Source organism: Thermobia domestica, chromosome 3 (assembly GCF_964235325.1).
Source record: "Thermobia domestica chromosome 3, izTheDome1.hap1.1, whole genome shotgun sequence".
Lineage (NCBI taxonomy): Eukaryota > Metazoa > Arthropoda > Insecta > Zygentoma > Lepismatidae > Thermobia > Thermobia domestica.
In genome coordinates, this window is record NC_137456.1 from 118,257,686 (window position 1) to 118,283,258 (window position 25,573).

Genomic DNA, 25,573 nt, shown 5'->3' on the forward strand with positions numbered 1-25,573 from the left:
AATTTCTAGTGTGTTATTATATATTTTATAACTACTGGATATGTTGTCGTTGAAATGATTAGGTTGAAACGTTTCCACTATTTTCTTTTCAAATGGAACTGTAAGTGTACAATATTTTACAAAGTATGTGTACCGCTCTTACGAGTATATACGCCACTGTTAGTTGAAATTAAACAACAATAGATACAACCTGGTTCTTAACAGTGTAATTTTTCATATACTGTACATAAATAGATAAATAAATTAATTCAACCAATGACGGACATAGCCCGGGGGGTCTAAGTTCCTTCAGTTTTTTGGGTAATAAAAATAATTGAAGCTATTATTTACATATTTTTAAAGTGTATGGTAAATTTATGATATACCTATCATACTCTGGCTTCTGGTTGCACCCCCCATAGTTTTTACCTTCCAGATCCGCCTCTGATTCCAGCAGAATAAAAGAAACCGTAAACCGCGTCAGATTAGTAACGAACAACATACATTTTAACACCATAAAAATTCATTCTTCTCGATTTTGCTCAAAAACTACACTTGAGAATTTGCTATGAAGTACCGGTGTGTCATTTTGTTGAGTTCGATGTATATTAGGCCGGTAGCCAGCCCAAAAATATAGGGGGAACCCGGTAGAAGTTAGGGTAGCGCGATCCAACCATAGTATAGTTCACCATATTATAGTTCATTTACAAGCCTACCATGAAAAGTTTAGGGGGGCGGCCCCCTAGACTCCCCGTGGATACGGGCCTGATGTATATATTGATTTATATACACTTTTCCCTTCGGAGAGTATTATAGTTAAACCCAAATTAAAGTTTAACAGTTAAAATCATAATATTGGGATACACCTCATTAACCATGTTCAATAATCTTGTTAGTATTACAATGAAAAACTTGAACCAGGGTATATTCCAGCTTCTGTCTCAATAGATGGCGTAGTTAACGCACATCATACAATTTTAGATTTACAAAAAATTCGTTCCTAAAGATTTTATCAAAAACTACGTATGAGAATTGACGCTTATCCATATAATTTTCCTCAGCTAAAAGAGATCTACATATTGGTATATGTCTCATCTTCGGATATTTTTTTCTTTAAACGCCGCTAAAATATATTGTACAATCATTTTTTTTCTATTTAATAAAAAAAATCAATTTCCAAAACTCTTAATTTCAACTCGCAAAATATCTGCATAGATAACTCTCAATTCGGCTCCTTGTCCTTTGTAGTTTTCATTTCTTTCGGCTAAGAACAATATTCCATTATGTTCCTTGCTGTGGAAGAAAGATAAAAAGGAATAGAAAGAAAAAAAACACATCAAAAACAAAAGAAGAAGTTGAGAGAAGAAGAATTTCATCTAAGACAAAAATTATGCCAGACAGTAGTGCTCAAGGTTGAAGAATAGCTTATTCTAAGAGAAATTCTTTTTCTTTCCTTTATGTCGACTAATGTTAAGAAGACAATGCAATATTAAATCATGTTCTTCTAATGGAAACGTCACCAGAGATATAGAAAAGAATTTTGAAGATGGTGCATAGAAAGAAATTCCGAATAAAACCAAATAAACTTCAGAAAAGGACAAGAATTACCATTTTTATTCTAAACAATATTGGCCAAAAAATAGCGTCTGAGTATAAGATACTATTTTCTGCTGGTTTAATTTAAAAATTGAAACAATTAATATTAAAAGCTATTGTTAAGAAAGTACTCTTTCGTTAATTTTTTTTTATCCTATTGAAATTACACATTTTGATTCATGGTTGTCGATATTATCAGAGATCTTTAAAATCAATACAAGACTATCATTCAAACTATTGTTATATTCTTATTATAAAATTAAGACACCTCAGTATGTCAACAACTTTCCTAACAGATTAAGACACTTCGGTCTGTCAACCACTCTCCTAATAAATTAAGACAACCACTCTCGTAATAGATTAAGACACCTCAGTCTGTCAACCACTCTCCTAATAAATTAATGAACCTCAGTCTGTCAACTACTCTCCTAATAGATTAAGAAACCTCAGTCTGTCAACCACTCTCCTAGTAAATTGAGAAACCTCAGTTTGTCAACCACTCTCCTAATAAATTAAGAAATCTCAGTTTGTCAACCACTCTCCGAATAAATTAAGAAACCTCAGTCTGTGAACTACTCTCCTAATAGATTAAGAAACCTCAGTTTGTCAACCACTCTCCTAATAATTAAGAAACCTGTCAACCACTCTCCTAATAAATTAAGAAACCTGTCAACCACTCTCCTAATAAATTAAGAAACCTGTCAACCACTCTCCTAATAAATTAAGAAACCTGTCGACCACTCTCCTAATAAATTAAGAAACCTCACTCTGTCAACTACTCTCCTAATAGATCAAGAAACCTCAGTTTGTCAACCACTCTCCTAATAAACTGAGAAACCTCAGTTTGTCAACCACTCTCCTAATAAATTAAGAAACCTGTCAACCACTCTCCTAATAAATTAGGAAACCTGTCGACCACTCTCCTAATAAATTAAGAAACCTCACTCTGTCAACTACTCTCCTAATAGATCAAGAAACCTCAGTTTGTCAACCACTCTCCTAATAAACTGAGAAACCTCAGTTTGTCAACCACTCTCCTAATAAATTAAGAAACCTGTCAACCACTCTCCTAATAAATTAAGAAACCTGTCGACCACTCTCCTAATAAATTAAGAAACCTCACTCTGTCAACTACTCTCCTAATAGATCAAGAAACCTCAGTTTGTCAACCACTCTCCTAATAAACTGAGAAACCTCAGTTTGTCAACCACTCTCCTAATAAATTAAGAAACCTGTCAACCACTCTCCTAATAAATTAAGAAACCTGTCGACCACTCTCCTAATAAATTAAGAAACCTCACTCTGTCAACTACTCTCCTAATAGATCAAGAAACCTCAGTTTGTCAACCACTCTCCTAATAAACTGAGAAACCTCAGTTTGTCAAACACTCTCCTAATAAATTAAGACACTTCAATCTGTCAGCCATTCTTCTAATAGTTTGAACTCAGACTAATAGCTGTCGCTACTATATTTAATGTTTCATCACTATCACTTATCGATGGTCATAATAAGCAATTGAACAAGTGAGTTGAATTTCACATTGTAAAACTATTGTTTACTTCCAAACTATAAAGATTTAAAATTGAAACCGGAAGTGACGGGTATATCACTTCCGATTGTAATAGAGGGATAAGGTCGTAGGTGGAACATCTACTTGTGATACTGAATCCATATTTAAAAAAAAATATTTCTTTATATCTATTACCGTTTTTAGTCTAAGCTGGATCAGAATATGAAACCGGAAGTTGGAGTGTATTTTTAGTTTCCGTTTTCATTAGAAATATAAATTTGGAGATACAATCTACTCTTGGGACACCGAATCCGTATTTGAAAATTTCTTGCTATGTATGATTACCATTTTTCTTTACATGACGCTTAGTGTTGAAACAAGAAATTCTAAATTTATGCCACTTTCGATTTTAACAGTCGAATAGGGGTGGAATTGAAACCTACACTATGTGGTCCATAAGTTCCCGGACTGACTTTTTTTTTTTTTTTTACAGCTTTCCTACTAATGCTATTTGTGGGACAGCTATTGCATTACGTAGTAGTAGGGCTACTTACACTGTTCAACAAATTTTAATCGAAAGTATGTAAATTCTTTGAAATTGCAATTTTTACATTCATTTAAACATACTATGAAAGGAAATGATAATAGAAGAATTTTCTTAGCTCAGGTTGTGAAAAGAACGCCCCTTGTACATCAGTAGCTGTATATATACAAATGTATTAAGATTTATAGAACATTTAAGCAAAATCCTTGTAAAAACCTACATTTCACTTTTTTATCTATTTCATTGTGATGTGGTAAGCTGGTGAGTTAAGAAGTACCCTAACCTATAGCTTTCTATACCCTTGTACTTCCTTTTTCAAAATTGCGCAAATACCAGTTTCACAGCGATACAGAAAATAAAGTAACCGTGGTCAAGTTAAACATTAACAATTCAGTAATAAAAATCAGTATTAACATAAAAACATGAAAAATATGTACAAATACCTTTTTGTTCAAGAACTACACTGCAATGTAGACAAAAGTTTGAAGTGATCCCTTGTACAGGATTATGTTTATTTTATTTTGAGCGTCTTCGCTTGACTTGCCTTTTGTAGGTTACATCTGGAGCATCCCTTGCAATAGTCCAACAGTAGTCGGCCAATATGTTAGAACTCTACTTTCCCTCATATCTCTTCTCCATGGCTGCAATATCTTGATGGAATTGCTCACCATGTTCGTCACTTACTGCTCCACAATCTTCGGGAAAGAAGTCTAGATGTCAATGAAGAAAGTGGAGTTTCAGAGACATAATGCAACCAAGATTTTCGTAGCACAATAACAAATTTGCTACCAGTTGTTTGTAATTTGTTGCTTGGTGTCTTCCCAAGAACTGTGAACAAACACTCTTCAAGCTTTCCCACGCAGATTTCTCCTCACCTTGGAGAATTTCGTCGAACTTGTGATCTTTGAATAGTTACCTAATCTGTGGTCCTATGAAAACACCCTCTTTAACTTTGGCATCACTTAATCGAGGGAATTGTCATCTTAAGTACTTATAGGCCTCATCCTCTTGGTTCATGCTCTTAAAACTTTTCATAAGACCTAATTTAATATGTAGAGGGGGAAGCAAAATTCGGTTACAATCTACCAGTGGTTCATGCTGCACATTTTTCACTCCCGGCTGAGGAGTTTCTCTGGTACTCCAATCACTTTTGCGGTAATAGGATCCACGATCTCTACTGTCCCATTCACATATAAAGCAACAATACTGTGTGTACCCTAACTGCGTACCTACCAACAGTGCTATTACTTTAAGGTCACCACAAATGAGCCACACAAAATCGTAATATTTAATGGCTTGAAGTAAACGTTTCAAGTTTTCATAAGATTCCTTCATATGAACTGCGTAACCTACGGGAATTGAAGGAAGTTCATTTCCAATATGTAAAAGCACTGCCTTTAAACTCACCTTGGACGAATCTATAAAGAGCCTCCACTCCGTAGGTTCGTAATTAATTTTAAGTGCCCTCATGAGAAAATTTACATCTGTACATGCCACAAGTGTGTCTTCCATAGTAAAAAATGAACATCTTCTCCCTATTCCGATACACTGAAATATTTACTTTTTCTGCAATAAATTCCATTGCTTTAAGCGTGACGCTAAAATTTCGGCTTTGCTTTTCGAGAGGTCCAAGTCTCTGATTAGATCACTTAGTTCCTCTTGGGTAAGTCTATGTGGTTCACATGGAGGTTCTTCTACAACAAACGTAGGGTCCTACGAAGTACTTGATTCAGGAGCTTCAACTTCTTGATCATCATCAGAAAAAATATCGTATTCTTTAGGTGGGTCAGGAACAGGTTGTCCTTCTCCATGTGGAACAGGGCGCATTGCAGAAGGAATGTTAGAATAGATCAAGGCCCGCTTCTTCTTCGTGGAAATTCCCTTCTTGACGGAAGGAACCATACAAAAATAACAGTCTCTGATGTGGTAGCTTGGCTCCCTCCAAATCATGGGCACTGCAAAAGGCATTGAGCGCCCCTTCCCATTAATCCAATTTCTTAGATTGCTGGCACAAGTGTTACATACAATGTGGGGTGCCCAAGATTTATCTTGGTCTCCAATTTTACAACCAAAGTAATATTGATAGGCTTTTCTTATTAGTGGTGTTATAGTCTGCTTTTGTGAGGAAAATGTCACTTCCCCACACACGTAGCACAAGCTATCCGCACTGTTTACACAATTTCGCGGCATTTTTGTTTATTGAAATCCTCAAAATGTCACTTGAAATAGTTCCGACAACTATTTAAAAATATACATTCGAAATAACAGTATTTTTGCGTACTTGTAGTTGTATTTTTATGTCCTGCACTACACAAACGTCACACCCAAAACGCTGATAACTGCACTAAACCTGTCAATTCTAACAATAGCAGAACACTATTGAGATAAGGAACAGAATGAAACCAAGCGTTCATATAGTTTCTCCAGTGTTGCCGGATCAGTGCAACATTTTACCCCAAACGAAGCGAATATATTTATTTTTAAAGCGTTATTATTAGACATGCCTGTAAAACGAAAAGTAGAGCTAATATTCGAAAATAACTTTCAAATTCGTGATCAGCACCACAAAATCAATAAGAATTAGCTGATTTTGTTCAATTTACATTTTCGTTGTTGAACAGTGTTATCAAAAGTGAAAAGTTTTGTTAGTGTAGTTGCAGTAATTTAGAAGACAAGACGTGTGATTCACACCGCTTTTAATAGTCTATGTCAAAATTTGAAATGTATGAGAAGGTATCTACGTGTGGAAACGCTCTACCAAATTCTACTGTAGAGCGAATATGTCTGCAACAAAAATGTTAAAAATGATTTAAAATGCTTACGGTGATTCTGCATTAAGTCGAACAATCGCTCTCGAGTGGTATAGACGGTTTCAAGATAGTCGGTGAAGGATAACGAGTGCAGTTGTCGCCAACAACAGCTCGAACCGATGACAATATCGCTCCCCAAAAGTGAAGTCCCAGTTGATAGCAGATACACTCAATTTGCCGAAAACTGCAGTTTTTTTTTTTCGACTTTTAACTGAAAGCTTGAGAAACGGAAAGTATGCGAAAGATTTGTTCCGCAATTTTAGACTCAAAAACAAATCATAACCTTGCACCATTCCCCTTAATCTCCAGATGTATATCCGCGCTATGGTTTTCTGTTCTTTGAAATGAAGTTGCATCTAAGGATGAAAAATTCGACAACATCAAGGAGATTCAGAAAACTGTGACCGACCAGCTAAACACGATTCCAGCAAAAGAGTTTTCCAAGGTCATGAAAAAGTTGGAAATACGTGCTCAGGAAAGCATTGCTTTAAATGGAGCCTATTCTGAATAAACAAACTTTTTTAAAAAATATATCAACCTTCCCATTTTTTCTAATGGCTCTGGTTCGGAAACTTATGGACCACGAATGCTGAACGCATTTAAAAGAAAACGCTTCTCACTATCTATTATAAATTTTGCTCTATGATGATTAACGTTGAAACCGGAAGTTGTTGATTTCTAACACTTCCAGGTTGGATTCAGGGATGAATGATGGAGATTAAACTGGAATGCTGAATCCGTATTGGAAAACTACTTCTCGTTGTATCTTATCGTTCTTACTCTAGGAAGATACAATTGAAACCAGACATCGAGTAGATTTATACCACTTCCGGTTTCAGTTACAGTGAAAAGGGTGGAGATGGAATTTATTCTTGGGACACATAATTTATTTTAAGAAATTGCTTTTTTTCCTATCTCTCACTATTTTTGTTCAATGTTAGGCCTAATTAACATTGAAACTTATTATAATGGTTTATTTCCACCACTTTCGGTTTGAATCCAAATTAAGAGAGGAGATGAAACACATTCTTGAGACACTGAATCCACTGAATCCAATGTCTAAAAACCGCTTCTCACTATCTCTAGGCACTGTTTGTCCCTAATACCTGTCGACAGACGGATATTGACGTTCCGTGAGACTTTTTCCCATATGTAAATATAGTTTTGATGTGTTAAATTATACAATATTTTATGTAACAGTTGCTTAAACTATGGTTTTGTACATTTAAGAAGTGCTAACGAAATCGTTATTAGTATTACACTATTATTGGCGGGTTACTAACCCCTAAATGGAGAGGTTTTCATCCAGATTGGCTTTGAGTTAACTGTTTCCACTTAACGTAGAAATTATTTCTACTGAAATACTATCCATCAAATCTTGCACTGTTCCATTCTCATTTCCTCGTTTTTCTTCCTTCATTTTATTTATTTTTTTAAAAATATTTTAAGTACCTCATTATTGGTCTTTTGTCTCTTATTGCCAAAGGGTCCTTACTGTCTTTCTTGTTCTACCTGTTTCATTTTCTCTACTGCAATGGTACACGTTGTTGCCCTCGCTGTTAACAGTATGTTTCGACCATTTGTATAGAATTGGTATGCAAATTATATATACGTAATTTAAATTATTAGAAAATTAGAGTAAACCAGTCATTTGGTTACAGCCAGATCGGTTATAATGGTTTTATTTTTCAATTACTATGCTTCATATCGTATTACGTCTAACAAGTTAAATTGTTTATTTTATTTGCAGCTTGTTTAATTGTTGTATAAACTGTATGAATGTATTATCTTTCTATCTATTTCTAGCATAAGAACAAAATCCCTATTCTGTAGAATACTTGGGTCTTGGATAGCCGCGTTCGAAAAACGTATTCTGAAGACACTTTCTATGTTATTTTATATATATAGATAGATAGATAGATAGATAGATAGATATTTCAGTTTTAACCGACTCTCTTTGTTGTAGAGAGGTTTCCTCCAAATCATATATCTGTAAAAGGCCGCTCCAAGGAGTATTGGCGGGCTAATTCACTCTAGTAGTTTGTTGATGTATGCAGTTCCGAATGTGAGCTGTGTTTGGTGGTATTTTTAAATTTAGCCTATAATAATGGTTGTGGTGATAACGAGGTCCTGATAACAAGTATTCTTGCAGGCGGTATATTGCTCAGAATAAGTACTTTCTGACGGTATGACTGAAGACGATACGAATTTGAATCGTTTTGATTTACTATGGTCAGGAGCAGATCTGGATTAACCCATCTGGAGGCCCGGGGGTAGAAAAAATACGTGGCCCCTGTCAGGCCCGTATCCACGGGAGAGAACGGGGCCGCCCCTAAATTTTTACTGCCCTTTCTAAAATTTTCACGGTATCCTTGCAAATGAACTATAATATGGTTGGATCTGTCCCCCCCCTAACTTCTACTGGGTATCCTCTCCTGCTGACTTCGCCTAATACATTTCTGTGAAAGCACAGTAAGGGGAATGTTTCATATTTTTGGTCATATTTTATTTTAGGGATGCACGCGAGACGAGACGAGACGAGAAATGGAAAAGTCTCGTCTCGTCTCGCAGCCTTAAATGTTCGTCTCGTCTCGTCTCGCAAATGTGAAGTCTCGTCTCGCGTCTCGCATAAAATTTTGAGTCTCGTCTCGCGCGAGACTTTCTCGCATGGTCTCGCAGTCTCGCATATATTCTGGGTCAAAAGTTTGCAATGTGTTATTCTATGGCTGTTAATGAATGATGATGTGATATTCTGTCAGAAGGCAGGTATTTGACCTAAAAGTCCCTTGGCAAGGTGAATCCATGGTGGCTTGCCATTGCTTTCCATGGGATGAATGTTTATAACATCCTAAGGAGACGGAACCTAGAGTTCAACATGGTGTCCGAACTTGTGTCCCCTCCACTCCAAATTAAAAGAAAAGTTGTGCTGGAATTTGATTGCTAGACCATTAATTTTCGTCAAATTAATAGTATAATTTACTGCAAAACCAGCATAAATTGTTGTTGGATCCAACATTGTTTTCCAGCTTACGAGGGAACCTATCTAAGTGTAACTCTGACTTCGAGTCGAGACTATGGCCGTTGGATACCTTGTCCCAAAAGAACATAACACGAAAAGGGATACATCCTCGATTGCAACCGTTGCGGAGATACAAGCGTGAAAAGTTCGAAATTGAGCTCCATACTATACATTACAAAGTCAGATTCCGGGTCAGATTTTTCGGAAACGATCGGATAAGGAAACTCAGTGAATACATCTCAAATTTGTGTGGGGAGCCCAGCACCTTTTGAATGAAAAATGTGTGTCCCCGGGGCACTCACAGGGTCCCAGGCGGTGTCCAACTCAAAATTTGCAAATGGAACCGGGGGTCAAGTAGCATATTGTATGAAAGCTATTGTTAAATAAAAGAAGATAGAACAAATCTCAATTCTGTACGATAACCCTGTGCAATTCTTTCGGTTCGTTCGCTCTTGTAGCAATGTTGCATTATCACATTTTATCAACTTTCACTTTCAACTTATATAGTGTTGCCACATCTAGAAAATAAAATTACTGACAGATATAGAGCCATTCCTACCATCTCCCACCATACCTATAGGGCCATCCTACCAAACCAGTATTTGAATTAAATTTCCGAACTAGAGGGGGATGTTTTTGATAAATATATAGAAAGAAAATACTTATTCCATGTAAAAATATCATGTTATTTCTCCAAGTCGGGCCGGGGATAAACTTTGACGATGCGCGAACGCGCATATGTGATTGTGTCGCAAAATAAAGTCCTAAATCGATGCTGTAATAAATTTCCAATTTACAAAGCTTTTTTTTTAGAAGCTAAAGAAGGCTTTAATTCTGAAAATCAACCTTGAATAATAATAAATCTCATAAAATGTCTATTGCCCCAATCACTTTTTTGTTCCTGGAGGCGTTAACTAACGCTCAACTTAGAAAACTCAATAAATGTAAAATCACTAAATATACAATTAAATGTAATTCATAAATGTTGCGAGACTGCGAGAAGCATCTAACGTCTCGTCTCGCATGGTTTAGTCTCGTCTTGCGTCTCGCATAAAATTTTCAGTCTCGTCTCGTGTCTCGTCTCGCAAATGCGAGACGAGACGCGAGACGAGACGAGACTTCTATTTTATTTTATGTGCATCCCTATTTTATTTTATGATGATGATTATATGTTTATGATATTTTAGATAGCCATTTAAGATTTTGATCAGAGTGGAGGCCCCTATCTACTTGGAGGCCCAGGGCTACAACCCCCCTAAGCCCTCCTCCTAATCCGGTCCTGGTCAGGAGAATCATTCCCCCGTTAAGGAACTAGACTTTTACTAATGAAAAGCTTATTAGGAAGTTTTAGCATTCTGATGGATACCTTGTCAATTTTTTGTATTTTCTCTTTAATTAAGGTTTTAGCAATAAATGATTTCCATGGTAACGGAGCAGGTCACAGGATTTTATGTTGAAAGCCTTGATTACGAAGTTCTATTATTATTATTTTCTGCAGTGTGGCTATGAATAGTTAACTGTGAATGTAGAGTTTTGAATTCAGTTCTTGGTTTCGAGAGATGAAGGTTGTTTTGTTTAAACAAACATAACCTCAAACTGAGCCTCTACAGAGAGCGCTTCATTCCTCTAATGACAGAGATTTTCCAATATCCTACCTACCCAATCCTTAAGTAAATTGCAACTAGCTAGCTAACTTGTTGATGGTGCGTCTGTTTACAGACAGATAATCCATGCTTAGGGTTTCAAGCCAGACAGTTGTCTCTTTTCTGAGGCTGTCTTTAATATATTGAGAGAGTATTATGGCTTGTATATGGACACATGTTTAGCTTTCTCACAATTAAGGATAAATTAAGTAAGAAAATACTTCATCTTAAAGTTATAAGTTAGTAAGTCCTTGATTAGGCGACTTTTCTAGGGACTGAGAAGTTACTCTGTTGTGTATGACGAACAACTTGGAGTTCATGATATTTAATTTAAAAGATTTTTTTAAATCTCAAATTAGAGAAATAAAGTATTCTATAATAATTGGAGAAATACGTCATCCATTGAAGTTTTCCTGAACCTGTGCCGCCTTATGCAGAGTTTTTTTGACGCATGATTAGCGTCATACTAACAGCCTGACTACTGTAGGAAACATACGTTAGTCGAACTCTTTAGTATGGCACTAATCACTCGTCAGAACGACTCTGCATAAGACCTGTGATGTTTAGTGTACTGTTCCATGATTTTTTAAATCCTTTTTGGCGTAACATACAAGACAGTTCAATATTTTGTTTACAGGTAACTGCGAATTACGAAAGGAACTAAAAATATAGGGGTAATAGTAGGTTACTTATCAAATAATTAATAAGTAATATTATTGTTTTAAATGGAAAATTGGTCGTAGAAGCACCGATTGATTTTTTATATTGTCTCTTTTTTTCTGTAAATCGCACTACTTCTGTATACACATATTTGGAAGTTTTCTATTTTTTTTTTTTTCATATTTATGCTTAGTAAGGCAGTGGTGCCTCAGAGTTTTAGAAGAGAGAATTCAAACAACGGTGAAAACGCCTTCATCTCGCAAAATACCCCGAGATTTGTATTACTTGCAGGCGAGGTAATCGAGATAACCTGGAAGAGTCAGGGAATTTGCAATTTCTAGAAAAGTTACGGAATTCTCAGAATTTCTGCTACTAGTCAGGGAGATTTCAAGCTTCCGAAAGCATAGTGCCGTTGTGTAACAGCGTGGACATTTTTTCATCATATTTTTCGTCATCGCATCCTTGCAGTATCAAACATGTTATTTCAAAAACAATTTTCTACTGCTCCTTTAACCTGTCATTTGGAACAGACAGTAGTTGACGGAATAATAAAAACAAAAAAAATATGTGGAAAAAAGTTGTTAACAGTTGATTCAACAGAGAAAGGAACGTAAATACTGTAAAATATTTTACAAGACATTATTGAGTATGTACTTCTTGTTATAGTTGAGGTCATAATGAAAGGAAAATTGTTATATTTGAATAAAGAGAGGAAAGACGTAAATATTGTAAAATCTGTTTCAATACGTTTTTTATTATTTTACTCGAGATTTCTTTATACGAGTAATTTGTTACTAAAATACTTACCAACATATCCTCATTTTATTGTCCTAACTAACCAATATTTGTTAATAGTAAAGTAGTTTAGATTAATCGAGCTCTTAGGCCTTCAGAATTTTATGTCTCCCCCCCCCCTCGCCTCCGTTACGAAATCCTGGCTAAACGAACCAAGATATGTTACAGTAAAATAGTTTAGAAAGATCTAGCCCCTGGTGTGATGACCACAGTATTTCATGTCACTGACCTCCACCCTTCACGAAATCCTGGCTACGTACCTGCTCCAGTGATTTAGTTCTTTATTTTGAAGCATTCTTTGAATTGAGATGTGAGGCGTAATTATCAAGGGAAGAATAACAACGAGTTTCTCATTACATAATCAGATTCAGTATTTGTCTTATACATAGATAATTGAACTTAATTCTAAAACGAGCTCCTCTGTGGCTAAGCGGTTAGCGTGCGCGCCTTTGGCGTGGGAGACCCGGGTTCGATTCCCGGCGGGAGCTCATGTGGTTTGGATTCCACGTTAATCAGTAGGTCCACGTCTCATATAGCCTCGCTGCTGAAAGGAACGCTAAACTAAAATCAACTCAACTCAACTAATTCTAAAACTATTCAAGAAGCAGTAAAAAAAATGATATGATCAATATTACTCAAAATTTTTTTTCCAATTTGAATTTCACAATCGATTCGGTAAATATCATTCGGTTAGGTGCATACTTATTAACAGTGTAATTTAAAAGGGACGGGGGAAAATAAGTAATGGTGAAAAGTTAACTAGCATCATTTCTGGCATATCTATAATATTTATTACGTATTATCTGTCAGGAAAGTAAATGTACACCTATTTTTCGAGTCTGGCATTCCTGCGCTCCATCAGTAAAGAGTATGAGAATTAAATCAATCAAATGTTTACTGAGGGGCAAAAAGAAAAGTTTAATTTGAATAAGACATTGCAGAGAGGCACAAGCTGTGAATACGAATACTGCATAGTGTAAATAAAGGATGACACCAAAAGAGAAAGCCAGAAACAGCTGCTAAGCTTAGAAAAAAGAGTAAAAATTGTTGAAGTGGGAACATAAAACACAACTACAACAAATACGCCGACAACTAAACGTTCACCACGCCATGATCTTGTTGTAGTGGTTAAGGTGCTGGCTTACAAATGCAAAGGGCGCCAGTTCGAATCCCGGTCATGGACATTTTTAAAATGTTTTTGTTAATAATACATACAGCTCATGAGAGATGGTAAAAGAGGTCGTATTTAGTCTTTCGTAGCAATTATTATTGGTAATGTTTAATACTGATAATACTTTTTGTCTTTGCGTATTGCTTTTATTCTTTTCTTCATTTCGAAAGAGAAGAATATCCGAACAAATGCCACCAAAATTTCTCATATTTTGAATGTAAACGCCATTTGCAATTAGTAAAGAATAAAAAATGAACGTTCCGATGTAGCTGAAAAAGAAAAAAAGAAAAACATGGAAGTGGAGTGTTCGAATCCATACTCATGGTTATTAAAAATACAATTTTTACATGCCTTACACCTCCCGACCATGTTTCTACGTTAGCAAGTAAGAGGCTTGTGTTTAGGTTAGGCTGGTCAATACGTTTTGCAAAGGGGCTCGGTTTAGCTCTGACGCACCACAGGTGCGAGAAGGGAGCAAAACACTTTTTCTCTCTCCCTCTGTGTGTCTAGTTATCTATCTATCTGTATATATATAACGCTATTTGTGAATGCCATAACCACCCTAATTTTCAGCGGATTGAGACGAAACTTGGCACAAACATTAATTGTTGAAATATGTTGATGAGTTCGTTAACCAGAATAATCAGATGAAAATGTTCAAAATGGCGGCCCTTCAAGCTCTTAAAAACTTCCAAGGGAACCAAATTTCGCCCATAAATAGGTATTCAGAAAGTTTGAATAACTTTTCCTCTTTTACTGAAATATTTGTGTGCAGGGACTTATTGAATTATTGGACCCGATTAATCGCCTAAAGAAGGTTCATGCCCTTTCGCTACGGTCAGGCTTTTTTTTTTTGCAGGAGGGGGTTATTTTCCTATCGGAACAAGATGATTATTAGTGATGATATGGAATTACACGTTGAAAGTGAAGTAACTTGTGAAACGTGTTATTTGAAAGAATAATATAATAAATGTGTTTCCCCTAACACAGAGAACTGTAAATCATGTATTTACACGGCATAACCGTGGGACGTAAAACTTAAAGATTTCATTTCATTTTTTCTATATTAGAGGAAAGAACATTTATTATATTATTCTTTCAAATAACACGTTTCAAAAGTTACCTCACTTTCAATGTTTAATTTCATATCATCACTAACAATCATCTTGTTCCGATGCGAAAATAACCGCCCTCTGCAAAGAAAAAAAAGCCTGACCGTAGCGAAAGGGCGTGAACCTTCTTTAGTCGATTAATCGGGCCCAATATTTCAATAGTCCCTGCACACAAATATTTCAGTAAAAGAGGAAAAGTTATTCAAACTTTCTGAATACTTATTTATGAGCGAAATTTGGTTCCCTTGGAAGTTTTTAAGAGCTTGAAGGGCCGCCATTTTGAACATTTTCATTTGATTATTCTGGTTAACGAACTCATCAAGATATTTCAACAATTAATGTTTGTGCCAAGTTTCGTCTCAATCCGCTGAAAATTAGGGTGGTTATGGCATTCACAAATAGCGTTATATATGTACAGATAGATAGATAAATAGACACACAGAGGGAGAGAGAAAAAGTGTTTTGCTCCCTTCTCGCACCTCTGGTGCGTCAGAGCTGTACCGGGCCCCTTTGCAAAACGAATTGACCAGCCTAACCTAAACACAAGCCTCTTACTTGCTAACGTAGAAACGTGGTCGGGAGGTGTAAGGCATGTAAAAATTGTATTTTTAATAACCACGAGTATGGTCCACTTCCATGTTTTTACATTTTGCAGCTACATCGGAACGTTCAATTTTTTTTCTTTACTAATTGCAATTGGCGTTTACATTCAAAATATGAGGAATTTTGGTGGCATTTGTTCGGATATTCTTCTCTTTTGAAATGAAGAAAAGAATAAAAGCAATGCGCAAAGATAAAGTATTATCAGTACTAAACATTACCAATAACAATTGCTACGAAAAAGTAAATACGACCTCTTTTACCATCTCTCATGAGCTGTATGTATTATTAACAAAAACATTTTAAAAATGTCCTTGTCGAGGAATCGAACTGGCGCCCTTTGCATTTGTAAGCCAGCACCTTAACCACTATACCAAGATCATGGCGTGGTGAACGTTTAGTTGTCGGCGTATTTGTTGTAGTTGTGTTTTATGTTCCCACTTCGACAATTTTTATTCTTTTTTCTAAGTTTAGCGGCTGTTTCTGGCTTTCTCTTTCGGTGTCGTGCTTTATTTACACTATGCAGTATTCGTATTCACAGCTTGTGCCCCTCTGCAATGTCTTATTCAGATTAAACTTTTCTTTTTACCCCTCAGTAAACATTTGATTGATTTAATTCTCATACTCTTTACTGATGGAGCGCAGGAATGCCAGACTCGAAAAATAGGTGTATATTTACTTTCCTGACAGATAATACATTGTGAATCAGATACACGATAATATTTCTATGATCCATTGACATTCATGCAGCATTTCCAGCAACAAGATGTAGACTAGCGTAGACTAAGCACACGTGCTCCTATCGAGGATTGAGTCCTGGTATTCTATACGGGAGACGCATTTGATAATTACATATCCATGAGAAAGCTTCCAAATATGTGTGAAATCCCAGTATCATAGAGGAAATTGAATTTATTGAACCCCTCGTGAGTGTTTCTCGTCTTACAAGTAAACCTTACGTTTTTGTGAATCGAGTTGCTGACTGAGACACATATGAGAAAGTAGTACTAAATGTGGTTAGTATTTCAGTGAAGTTGTAGGTGCGAAGCTCCAGGAGTTTAGGAGATACAGCTACCAGAACATCATATGATAGTACAGAATAGTCTTCATACAGTTGGAGGTAAAAGCCCTGTAAGACCTCTTGTAACGATAAAATGTGAATAACAAATATATGGGTACATATTAGGACTAGGGAGAAGTCATATAGTAAGGTATACCTGACGGCGGCCATCTTGAAATCCGCCATTTTGAATTAAGGTTAAGTTTCTAAAATAGGAATAGGGTCATGTGATACGTGATTTAAGGCGCAAATTTAATCAGAAGAACAATGGTGACGTTAATTTTTATTTACGCGCAATTGGTAAAAAGTTATAGGGAAATTGACTATTGTTGCAGCATATGTATTAGTCCTTTACCTCACCTTGTAAATTTTGTGTTAATGATAATAATTACATAAAAAGCAGGTGGATAAATATTAGGTCTCTGGTAAGAGTTGCCTTGATGGCGGCCATGTTCAAATCCGCCATTTTGAATCAGACAAAAGTTTTAAACGAAACGCATAACATTGACACCTATTAATAGCAAATTTTACCATAAATCCAACGGTATAACCATTTTTGCTTTATCATTAACCAGCATTTGTTATCGCATAAACAAGTTCCTAAATTAAGCAAAAATGACCAAAGTGGAATTGAGTCATAATTGAACTTTGGTCTTTCTTCCAAAAAAGTCCTCAATTAGTACAATCAATATGTAGTTCAGAAAAGAGTGCATGACTTGCACAAATGTTCTGCTCACAGTGAGCACACATGACAAAGGCAATCGAGTAACACTTGACACATTTGTCGTTAACAATTCCGTCAAAGCAGTAGTCGTAAGGAGCGATCCAACGTCCAGGTTCTTCATTCAAATATCCAGCCTGATTGAAAGCGAATCGGATCATATTGCGAAAACGAGGAGCACTGAACTGGTAAATTGTAAACGATTGAAGTTGTATGAACCTATCACGGTGCCATATGTTCACGTCTCTTTCTGTTACTGCTGTATCAGTAATGAAACGAACAAATACTTTGTGCGGGCGAAAGAAGTGAACATCTAGAGGCTGAATCATGCCAGTACAACCACTAAGTATCAGTCGCTTGATCAGTGTAACTCCTTCGGGCACACACTGTGACGAAAGAATGTCGTCTTTGTTTGCACTCCACGAATCAATTAATAGCAAGATTGTCTTTCTATCACGTGGAATGCTTTTCCACCTGCTTTTTATTTAATTATTATCATTAACACAAAATTTACAAGGTGGGGTAAAGGACTAATACATATGCTGCAACAATAGTTAATTTTCCTGTAACTTTTTACCAATTGCGCGTAAATCAAAATTAACGTCACCATTGTTCTTCTGATTAAATTTGCGCCTTAAATCACGTATCACATGACCCTATTCCTATTTTAGAAACTTAACCTTAATTCAAAATGGCGAATTTCAAGATGGCCGCTGTCAGGTATCCCTTACTATATGACTTCTCCCTAGTTCTAATATGTACCCATATATTTGTTATTCACCTTTTATCGTTACAAGAGGTCTTACAGGGCTTTTACCTCCAACTGTATGAAGACTATTCTGTACTATCATATGATGTTCTGGTAGCTGTATCTCCTAAACCCCTGGAGCTTCGCACCTACAACTTCACTGAAATACTGCCCGTATTTAGCACTACTTTCTCATATGTGTCTCAGTCAGCAACTCGATTCACCCAAACGTAAGGTTTACTTGTTAGACATAGAACATATGACTTTACAATTAACTGAAATTCACGATAATTCTGGCCTTTAAGCTAGTAAAAGCAATAAAAATGTATGTTTACGTATTAATGTGTACAATGTAACAATATTAGTTTTCGACATTTTGCTATTCTACGTTTATTGGTAATTTATAACTATTTACTGCTATAAGAGCTTACACTTAGATATTTATCTCTGGCTTTGTAAGCTTCCTTTCTCAGTAACACTTCAGAGGTCAATTAATTTAAAATGTAGTTAAGAATATTCATTCTTTCTCGATATACGAGCAGAGGGCAATATTTATCACCAATTGAAATATCTTCAAATTGATGCAATGTGACATCAATTCGAATATCACTTGTCGCACTCTTTTTTTCCGCAAGTGTAGTTGTAGGTTATAACATCATCATTTATCGTAGATGGCGCTAGTGGTCAATGTCTCGGGAAGCGGAGAGACATTCGAATGTCAAGTGGATAAGATAGCAGGTACGTTGGCTTATTGTACGTGTGCCAAGCAACGAGCGGCAATCTATTTCTGTGGGCCCAGGGTAAATCTTCTGAGGGAGTGTACATACAAGGAAATAGTACCTCTTTACGATAACAAATGTTTCTCCAGAAAATCCGTTTATACAGTAGCTGAGTGGAACGTTTCAAGCGTGATCGTACCAGCGTCAGTGACAGCAATCGTGTCGATCGTTCGACAGAATTTCACAGTGACGTTATCCTGAGGAAAGTTGAAGGCATAAACCGGGCCAATCGACGAGGAAGCTGTACAGTTAGATTGCTCATATAGAACAACGTACAGCATTGTGCATGACAAACCAAATTTTTATGTGCATGTTGCGTTCTCTGTAAACTCACTGATCAACACAGATAAATTAGAATGGCCCTGTCATTACAGGATCTTATGACTAAGAGAAAGTAATGAGTTTCTGAATAGCATCGTCACTAGTGACGACGAAATCATGATTCAACAGCTTGAATCGGAAACGAGGCGCGCGGGTATGGAAAGAAGCATCCTTTATCAGTCAAAGCGAAGAAGTTTATACTCAACCAGTCAGCAGCGAAGATAATGGCTACTTCTTTTAGGACACCCGGTATCTTACTCATGGGATTTCTGCCCTGTGTCACACTGTCTTTGCAACCACAAACTCTACTATGTAAACAGCATTATTTCGAAATAAAATTGAGTATCTTACAGAAGCTCTTTTTTAATTTGGTTTACTGGACGTTGTGTAATATATCACATAAATATGTCAAATGGGTTTTATATGGTTATAGAGATTTACTTGCTAAGCGACTTAATTAACGTATCTAGTAGAAATCAAAAGTTTGGAAGCACATTGGAGCAAACAATATGAAATGTATTATGGAAAAGTGGTGGACAAACACCGTGCTCGTGAGTTTTCTCGGGATTCTCCCGTTTCCTCCCACTTTCTTCATTCCACCATTTCACTCATCTCTCATCATCACCGTCTCCTTTAGCCTAACTGGCATAATCGTGGGATGTAAAACTTAAAGATTTCATTGTATTATGAAAAAACAGACCAATCTCCAAATATTTAAGCGTCATATTTTCTATCTTTATTTGTATCTATCTATCTTTATTTATGTCGTACATATTACAGCAAAAGCCTAATTATACTTACAATGTTGGCTTCTTTTGCTCCAGTCGTCCATAATTTTATATATAGGCCTAGTAGGTGATATTGATTATTTTTGCAAGTTGTGGCACATTTGGATTGCAATTTGTTTTTGAAAAGATCGTGAAAATTGTCGGAAAGATTGCTTGCATTTCTGAAATTTAACCTTCCTGTGATAGATAATCTTAGTTCACTTGTTTCATACGACGAAAGCTTACATCGCACTTGAAAATCAAGGAATTTTCAAGTTAGTTATATATCGATATTATGACTCATTTTTTTGTTCTTAGGTGTTCTCTGTAGATACTTCCGTTTGGTATTGCAGGATATACATATCTCTCCCTTAGATTTACTATTCAAATACAGTAATTAAAATTGAAAATCAAAACTTACCTTATCACATGGAGTTAAGGGTTTCCATAGATGTGTTCCTTTTACAATGTTGACCTCAGAGAGCGGAAGCAAAATATGTCCAATGATACAATGTCTCGAATACTTATCGAAATCCTTCATTGTCAGCTTAAGCGTACGTCGCTGGACCTCACGATAAGGTAAGTCAAACGCAAACGTTTCTTCGAACACGGGACATTGTGTTTTCCTCTTAACGGCCGTTTGACGTGAGTTTTTCTGATCCGGTAACAAACACACTTTCACGTACGGATTTGAGTGAGCCATATCTTGCCGCGCGTTGTCGTGGTACAAAGGACGAGCTAGATCTCTGGCCTCAATCACTTTCACTAACAATTGGTGATTAGGAATCTCATACTGCAGACTAAAATGTAGCTGCCCTAGGTCATGGTCATTGATTAAGTCGTTACTAGAATCCTGAGAATATAATTGAGGTTGAACTTGAGGTTTTCGCGGCTGGACACCTTCCTTGTTGACGCCAGAAGGCCAGAACTGAATGGGACGAACGTCAATCAAAGGTGTTATTCTAGTCGCCGTGCTCGATCTCCGGGCTTCGATTTGATGATAAAGATCATTCTTCAAGTCTTTGTTACTGGAGATGCTGCTAGCTGCAGAGGAGGTCACAGATTCTTTCCTATCCGTTGAATAACCTTCGTTGTCATGATAGCCATCTTCAGATGTCTGGAAATGAAACAAACAAATGATAAAAAATAATATAAATACAAGTAATAAACTGCTGGATAATAAGTAATTAATACCACAATACATACAAGTAAGCAAGTCAGAAAAAATGAAATGAAATCTTTAAGTTTTACGTCCCACGGTTATGCCGGTTAGGCTAAAGGAGACGGTGATAATGAGAGATGAGTGAAATGGTGGAATGAAGAAAGTGGGAGGAAACGGGAGGACCCCGAGAAAACCCACGAGCACGGTGTTTGTCCACCACAAAGTCCACACGGCGCGAGCGTAAGCAAGTCAGAATTAGTTCGCGCTTTGCAATCTGGAGATCCTGGATTCGGGACCGGACCTGAATTGGTATTTTCCACCATTTTCCTTTATGCGCAAGGCGATATTGCTGGATGGTATATTTAATATTTAGCCCCTAGATGATTCCCAGATTTTTGTTTCTCCTGTAATCCTGTTGTTATTTTTTCAGAATAAAATGGCCTCACGGTAATATTTTCAACTTTGCCAGTGGCGGTTCCACGAAGAGAGCAGGCCTCCTTCCACAGAAAGAATGCCTCTTTTCTTCTAAGTTCAATTGGCTTTGCGGATATATAGAGTCACATGCCCCCTTTCCAAGTAATACTAGTTTAAGAGGAATCCATATAAATGATAGAGATATTGCAGTCATTGCTAGACTTTAAACTGACACGTGCCTTTTATTTAGGTACCGGTACTTTATACACGGTAGTTAATATAACATTCACGTGCCAAATACTCGAAGTAGGAGAAATGGGTTACCCTAGTTTTAAAATTCCAGTTTGCGTAGTATTTTCTTTGATTGTGAAGAAGTATGCGCCATTTCTTTGGCTCACAATTTAAAACTCCATACCACACTATTCAACATCATATAATTAATCATTACAGTGTAAAATACAGTATATAAAAGCCACGAACAAAAGTACAACAAATCATGTCTATGATTCGTTATATTATTTGCTTAAAATTTATATTATTCTTTATATAGTGCATAATTTTATTCTGTTTTTATGTAAAATTTCTATTCCGTATCTCGAGCGTGTGTTGGTCGTCTAGAAGGCGATATCTTCTCTTTCAAACAACCCTTCTGGACCCACTAGTGAACCTTGCTAGTAAATACGCAAATAAATAAATAGATGTTTTAATATTTACTCTCAGCCCATGGATGCAAAAACATTCGACACTTATGTATACAGTTAAATTGATTAGAGAAGATAGGAAATGAGTATGACTATTAGTCTCGGCTTATTACCATAAGAGACTACATGCATCTTATCGTCATGTTTTCCTGTACTTCGAATTATAACATCTAGTGTCTGCTCAGATTCAACTTGAGTTCCTGAAGGTGGAAATACATATCTTGCACGCGCCCATAGAGGATTATTACTGTGAAAGCAGTTATAAATAGTCATAATTACGACAATTCACTTTGAGCACTACAAACATGGGAATTAGCATTGTAACTTATCGTCTAACGACCGTGTTCTAATATGATTTTCTGTTTGTCAACCAGCGTCATCTGTATAAGCACAAAGACCAAATGGATCAAGTTAAATGTCGCTAACTTCAAAAGTTTCATATCTCTGATTGATTTATTTATTTTGAAATGATGTATAATCGATCTTGATGAGATGTTGTCATTTCAAACGTGCTCTTCTGTGAATTACCTAACCGATTCTCAGTCTTATAAATTTTCTATCAATTCTCAGTCCTACAAATTTCGTTACAACATTCCGCTTATAGGACATTGTTCGGACCATGGACTTTAGTTCTAGTAAGAGACTCATCCTCTTATCAAAATTTATGTATTGTGAATGACTTTGTCAACGTCATATCCAATGATGGCTCTCTTGAGGGAAGCTTTTTACATCCGTACAAAATTTAAATTTTATTACTACAAACTAAGGGGGAAAGCTTAGTACAACTTTAGAAAGCTGTGTAGAATAATCACTACATTAAATAAGCTTTCTTTTCTTAAGTTGTGCGAATTAAATTTGAGTTTGTACCCATGCGACTTCCCTCAAGAGCTGCCACTGGCCATAACTTGGTTGGAACAAACGGTATTTATTTTGCGTTTTAAGTTAAATTCTCAGTTATTTCTCTTGTGAGTGACTATTCTATGCATAAAACACAGTGTGAAGGCACAGTATGGTTTATACTACAAGTAATTTTCATAAAAAATTACTATGTCCTACTCTATTATTTGACTGGTTCTATTTTCCAGGATCCCATTAAACAAAATTATTGTATTTAATGCCCTTTTAACAGCATTATGGGCCAAGTGTGCTAGGGCTGCTTCGACAACTAGTCACAGGAATAAAATGTAAATGCCCACTTGTATGCAAGGTGACACCATCATGGGAGTGACTGCAATGGTACTCAAGGATGGTAAATTAGAGGCAAATCATAATGTCCATTTCTCACAAGAAACACGTGCAGCAAACAATATTTTATAGTTAAGTATAGTCTAGACCAGTGGTTCCCAATTGGTGTATCGCGGCACACTGATGTGCTGTGCAGTCTCATAGGTCACATCGTGAAATTTTAGAATATGATAAACAAATGCATTAGAATCAGTTTTGACTCAGACTGTACTACGCCTCTAACGGCAGTAATACTGCCCAGTACTACCCAGGATCATTACTTATATTGGTACCAGTGGCGTATTTACGATTTCGTTTCGGGGGGGGGGGTTGCTTTGCCTGAAAATGTGAAAATTCTGCAAGATATTTCATATACTTTACTAGAGTAAGTAAGATTTTCGGGGAGCTTAAGCCCGGAAGCCCCCCCTAAATACGCCACTGATTCGTACTTATAGTCTTACACTATTACCAGTGACGTACGAAAGGGAGGATGAAGGTTTTATCCTCGTTGAGCAAGATATGGAAAAATAAACACTCAAATATTAAGATTTGTCAGCAAAAGTCAAGCGTGTCTTGAACGACTATAAGATTCAGTGGTTGGACCTCTATTGATGAAGCTCTGCGTACGTCACTGAATATTTTAATAAAAAATCAAACAAATATGTCGCAACGTGATGTCACATCTCTACCGTAAAGTGTGTCGTCAGTCGAGAAAGATTGGGAGCCACTGGCTGAGACTACTGTGCAGTAGTATTTCTTTATGCCAAGTGACAAGTGCCCACAGGACCCACGCGGTAAGACAGTCCTGCGTGCGTGCATTCTTTATAGTAAATAAATTGATATTATTTTAGCGTCCCTAAAATCTACCTCTCCTAGAAAAAAAAACGGTTTTCATAATAATAATAATAATAATAATAATAATAATAATAATAATAATAATAATAATAATAATAATAATAATAATAATAATAATAATAATAATAATAAAAATAATAATAATAATTATTATTATTTAAAAAATGAAATCTTAAGTTTTACGTCCCACGGTTACGCTGGTTAGGCAAAGGAGACGGTGATGATGAGAGATGAGTGAAATGGTGGAATGAAGAAAGTGGGAGGAAACGGGAGAACCCCGAGAAAACCCATGAGCACGGTATTTGTCCACCACAAAGTCCACACGGCGCGGGTTGGGATCGAACCAGGGACCCCAAGCACCGGAGGTGATTATTATTATTATTATTATTATTATTATTATTATTATTATTATTATTATTATTATTATTATTATTATTATTATTATTAATAATAATAATGACACCAAGAAGTGGGAAAGGAAAATAAAATTGTATTAGTTGAAACAGGACAGACATCACAGTAATAAACAAAGAAAAACGAGATACACCTAATAGACATCTCAATAACTAACATAATAAATATACAGAAAACACATAACGAAAACTAAAAAAAGGTACAACCAACCAACCGAAAGCCTAAGAGAACAATGAAAAACTGAGGTAGTCAAAATAACACAATTAGTAATATTGAATACTGCAGTGTGATCCACAAGACGTGGAAAAAGATGTTTGAAACAATGCAATTGACGAAAAAGACATAAAGAATACACAGTAAAGCGTAATAGGTCTACTAGAATTGCAGGGAACTTCATGCATATCCCTGAAAGAGGGAACATAAAGACACAGTAACATGCTCGGATGGACTGTAATGTATAGGCCTATTACTATCAATAGCGTATTTAGGATTTTGTTTTGGGGTGGGGTCTATACACAAGACGTGAATAAGCACTTATATTTTTCCTTTTCACTCTTTAAAACCCAAACACACAAGGGCGTCATTGGGGAACCAAAGGGAGGGGTTGCAATTGTCCACCTGAGTTTGAGAATAAAGTATACTTTAATCGATTGTCTTCTAATATACTAGGAAAAAACGTGAAACTCGTATGTCGGTGGAGGATCTTACCACCTTCCCCAGGCAAATCTGAAATGACGCTTCTGAAAACACAGGTTGAATATTCGTAATTTCATTTCAACTTAACTGATTTAATTTAACCAAAAAAATGGAAATATTCAGTTTTATCTGTGTACGTTTTTACCTAAAAGAAAAAAGCAGTCTATTTCATTTGAGACAAGTTGAAGCTAAAATATACTGATTGCAGTTTTAATGGGCAAGAATTGCCGACTGGTGGATCTTATGTGACATGATACACACAAAAATTTAG

General features: G+C 36.2%; 1 protein-coding gene across 1 annotated transcript in view; it reads right to left on the bottom strand.

Moving 5' to 3' along the window:
• LOC145680683 (synaptotagmin-17-like) overlaps positions 1 to 25,573 on the bottom strand; it is a 734,886-nt gene that overhangs the window by 385,656 nt on the left and 323,657 nt on the right. The window contains exon 3 of the mRNA XM_081751574.1: positions 20,258 to 20,953. Coding sequence (XP_081607700.1) covers positions 20,258 to 20,953 — 696 coding nt within the window. The remainder of the gene's footprint in view (positions 1 to 20,257; positions 20,954 to 25,573) is intronic.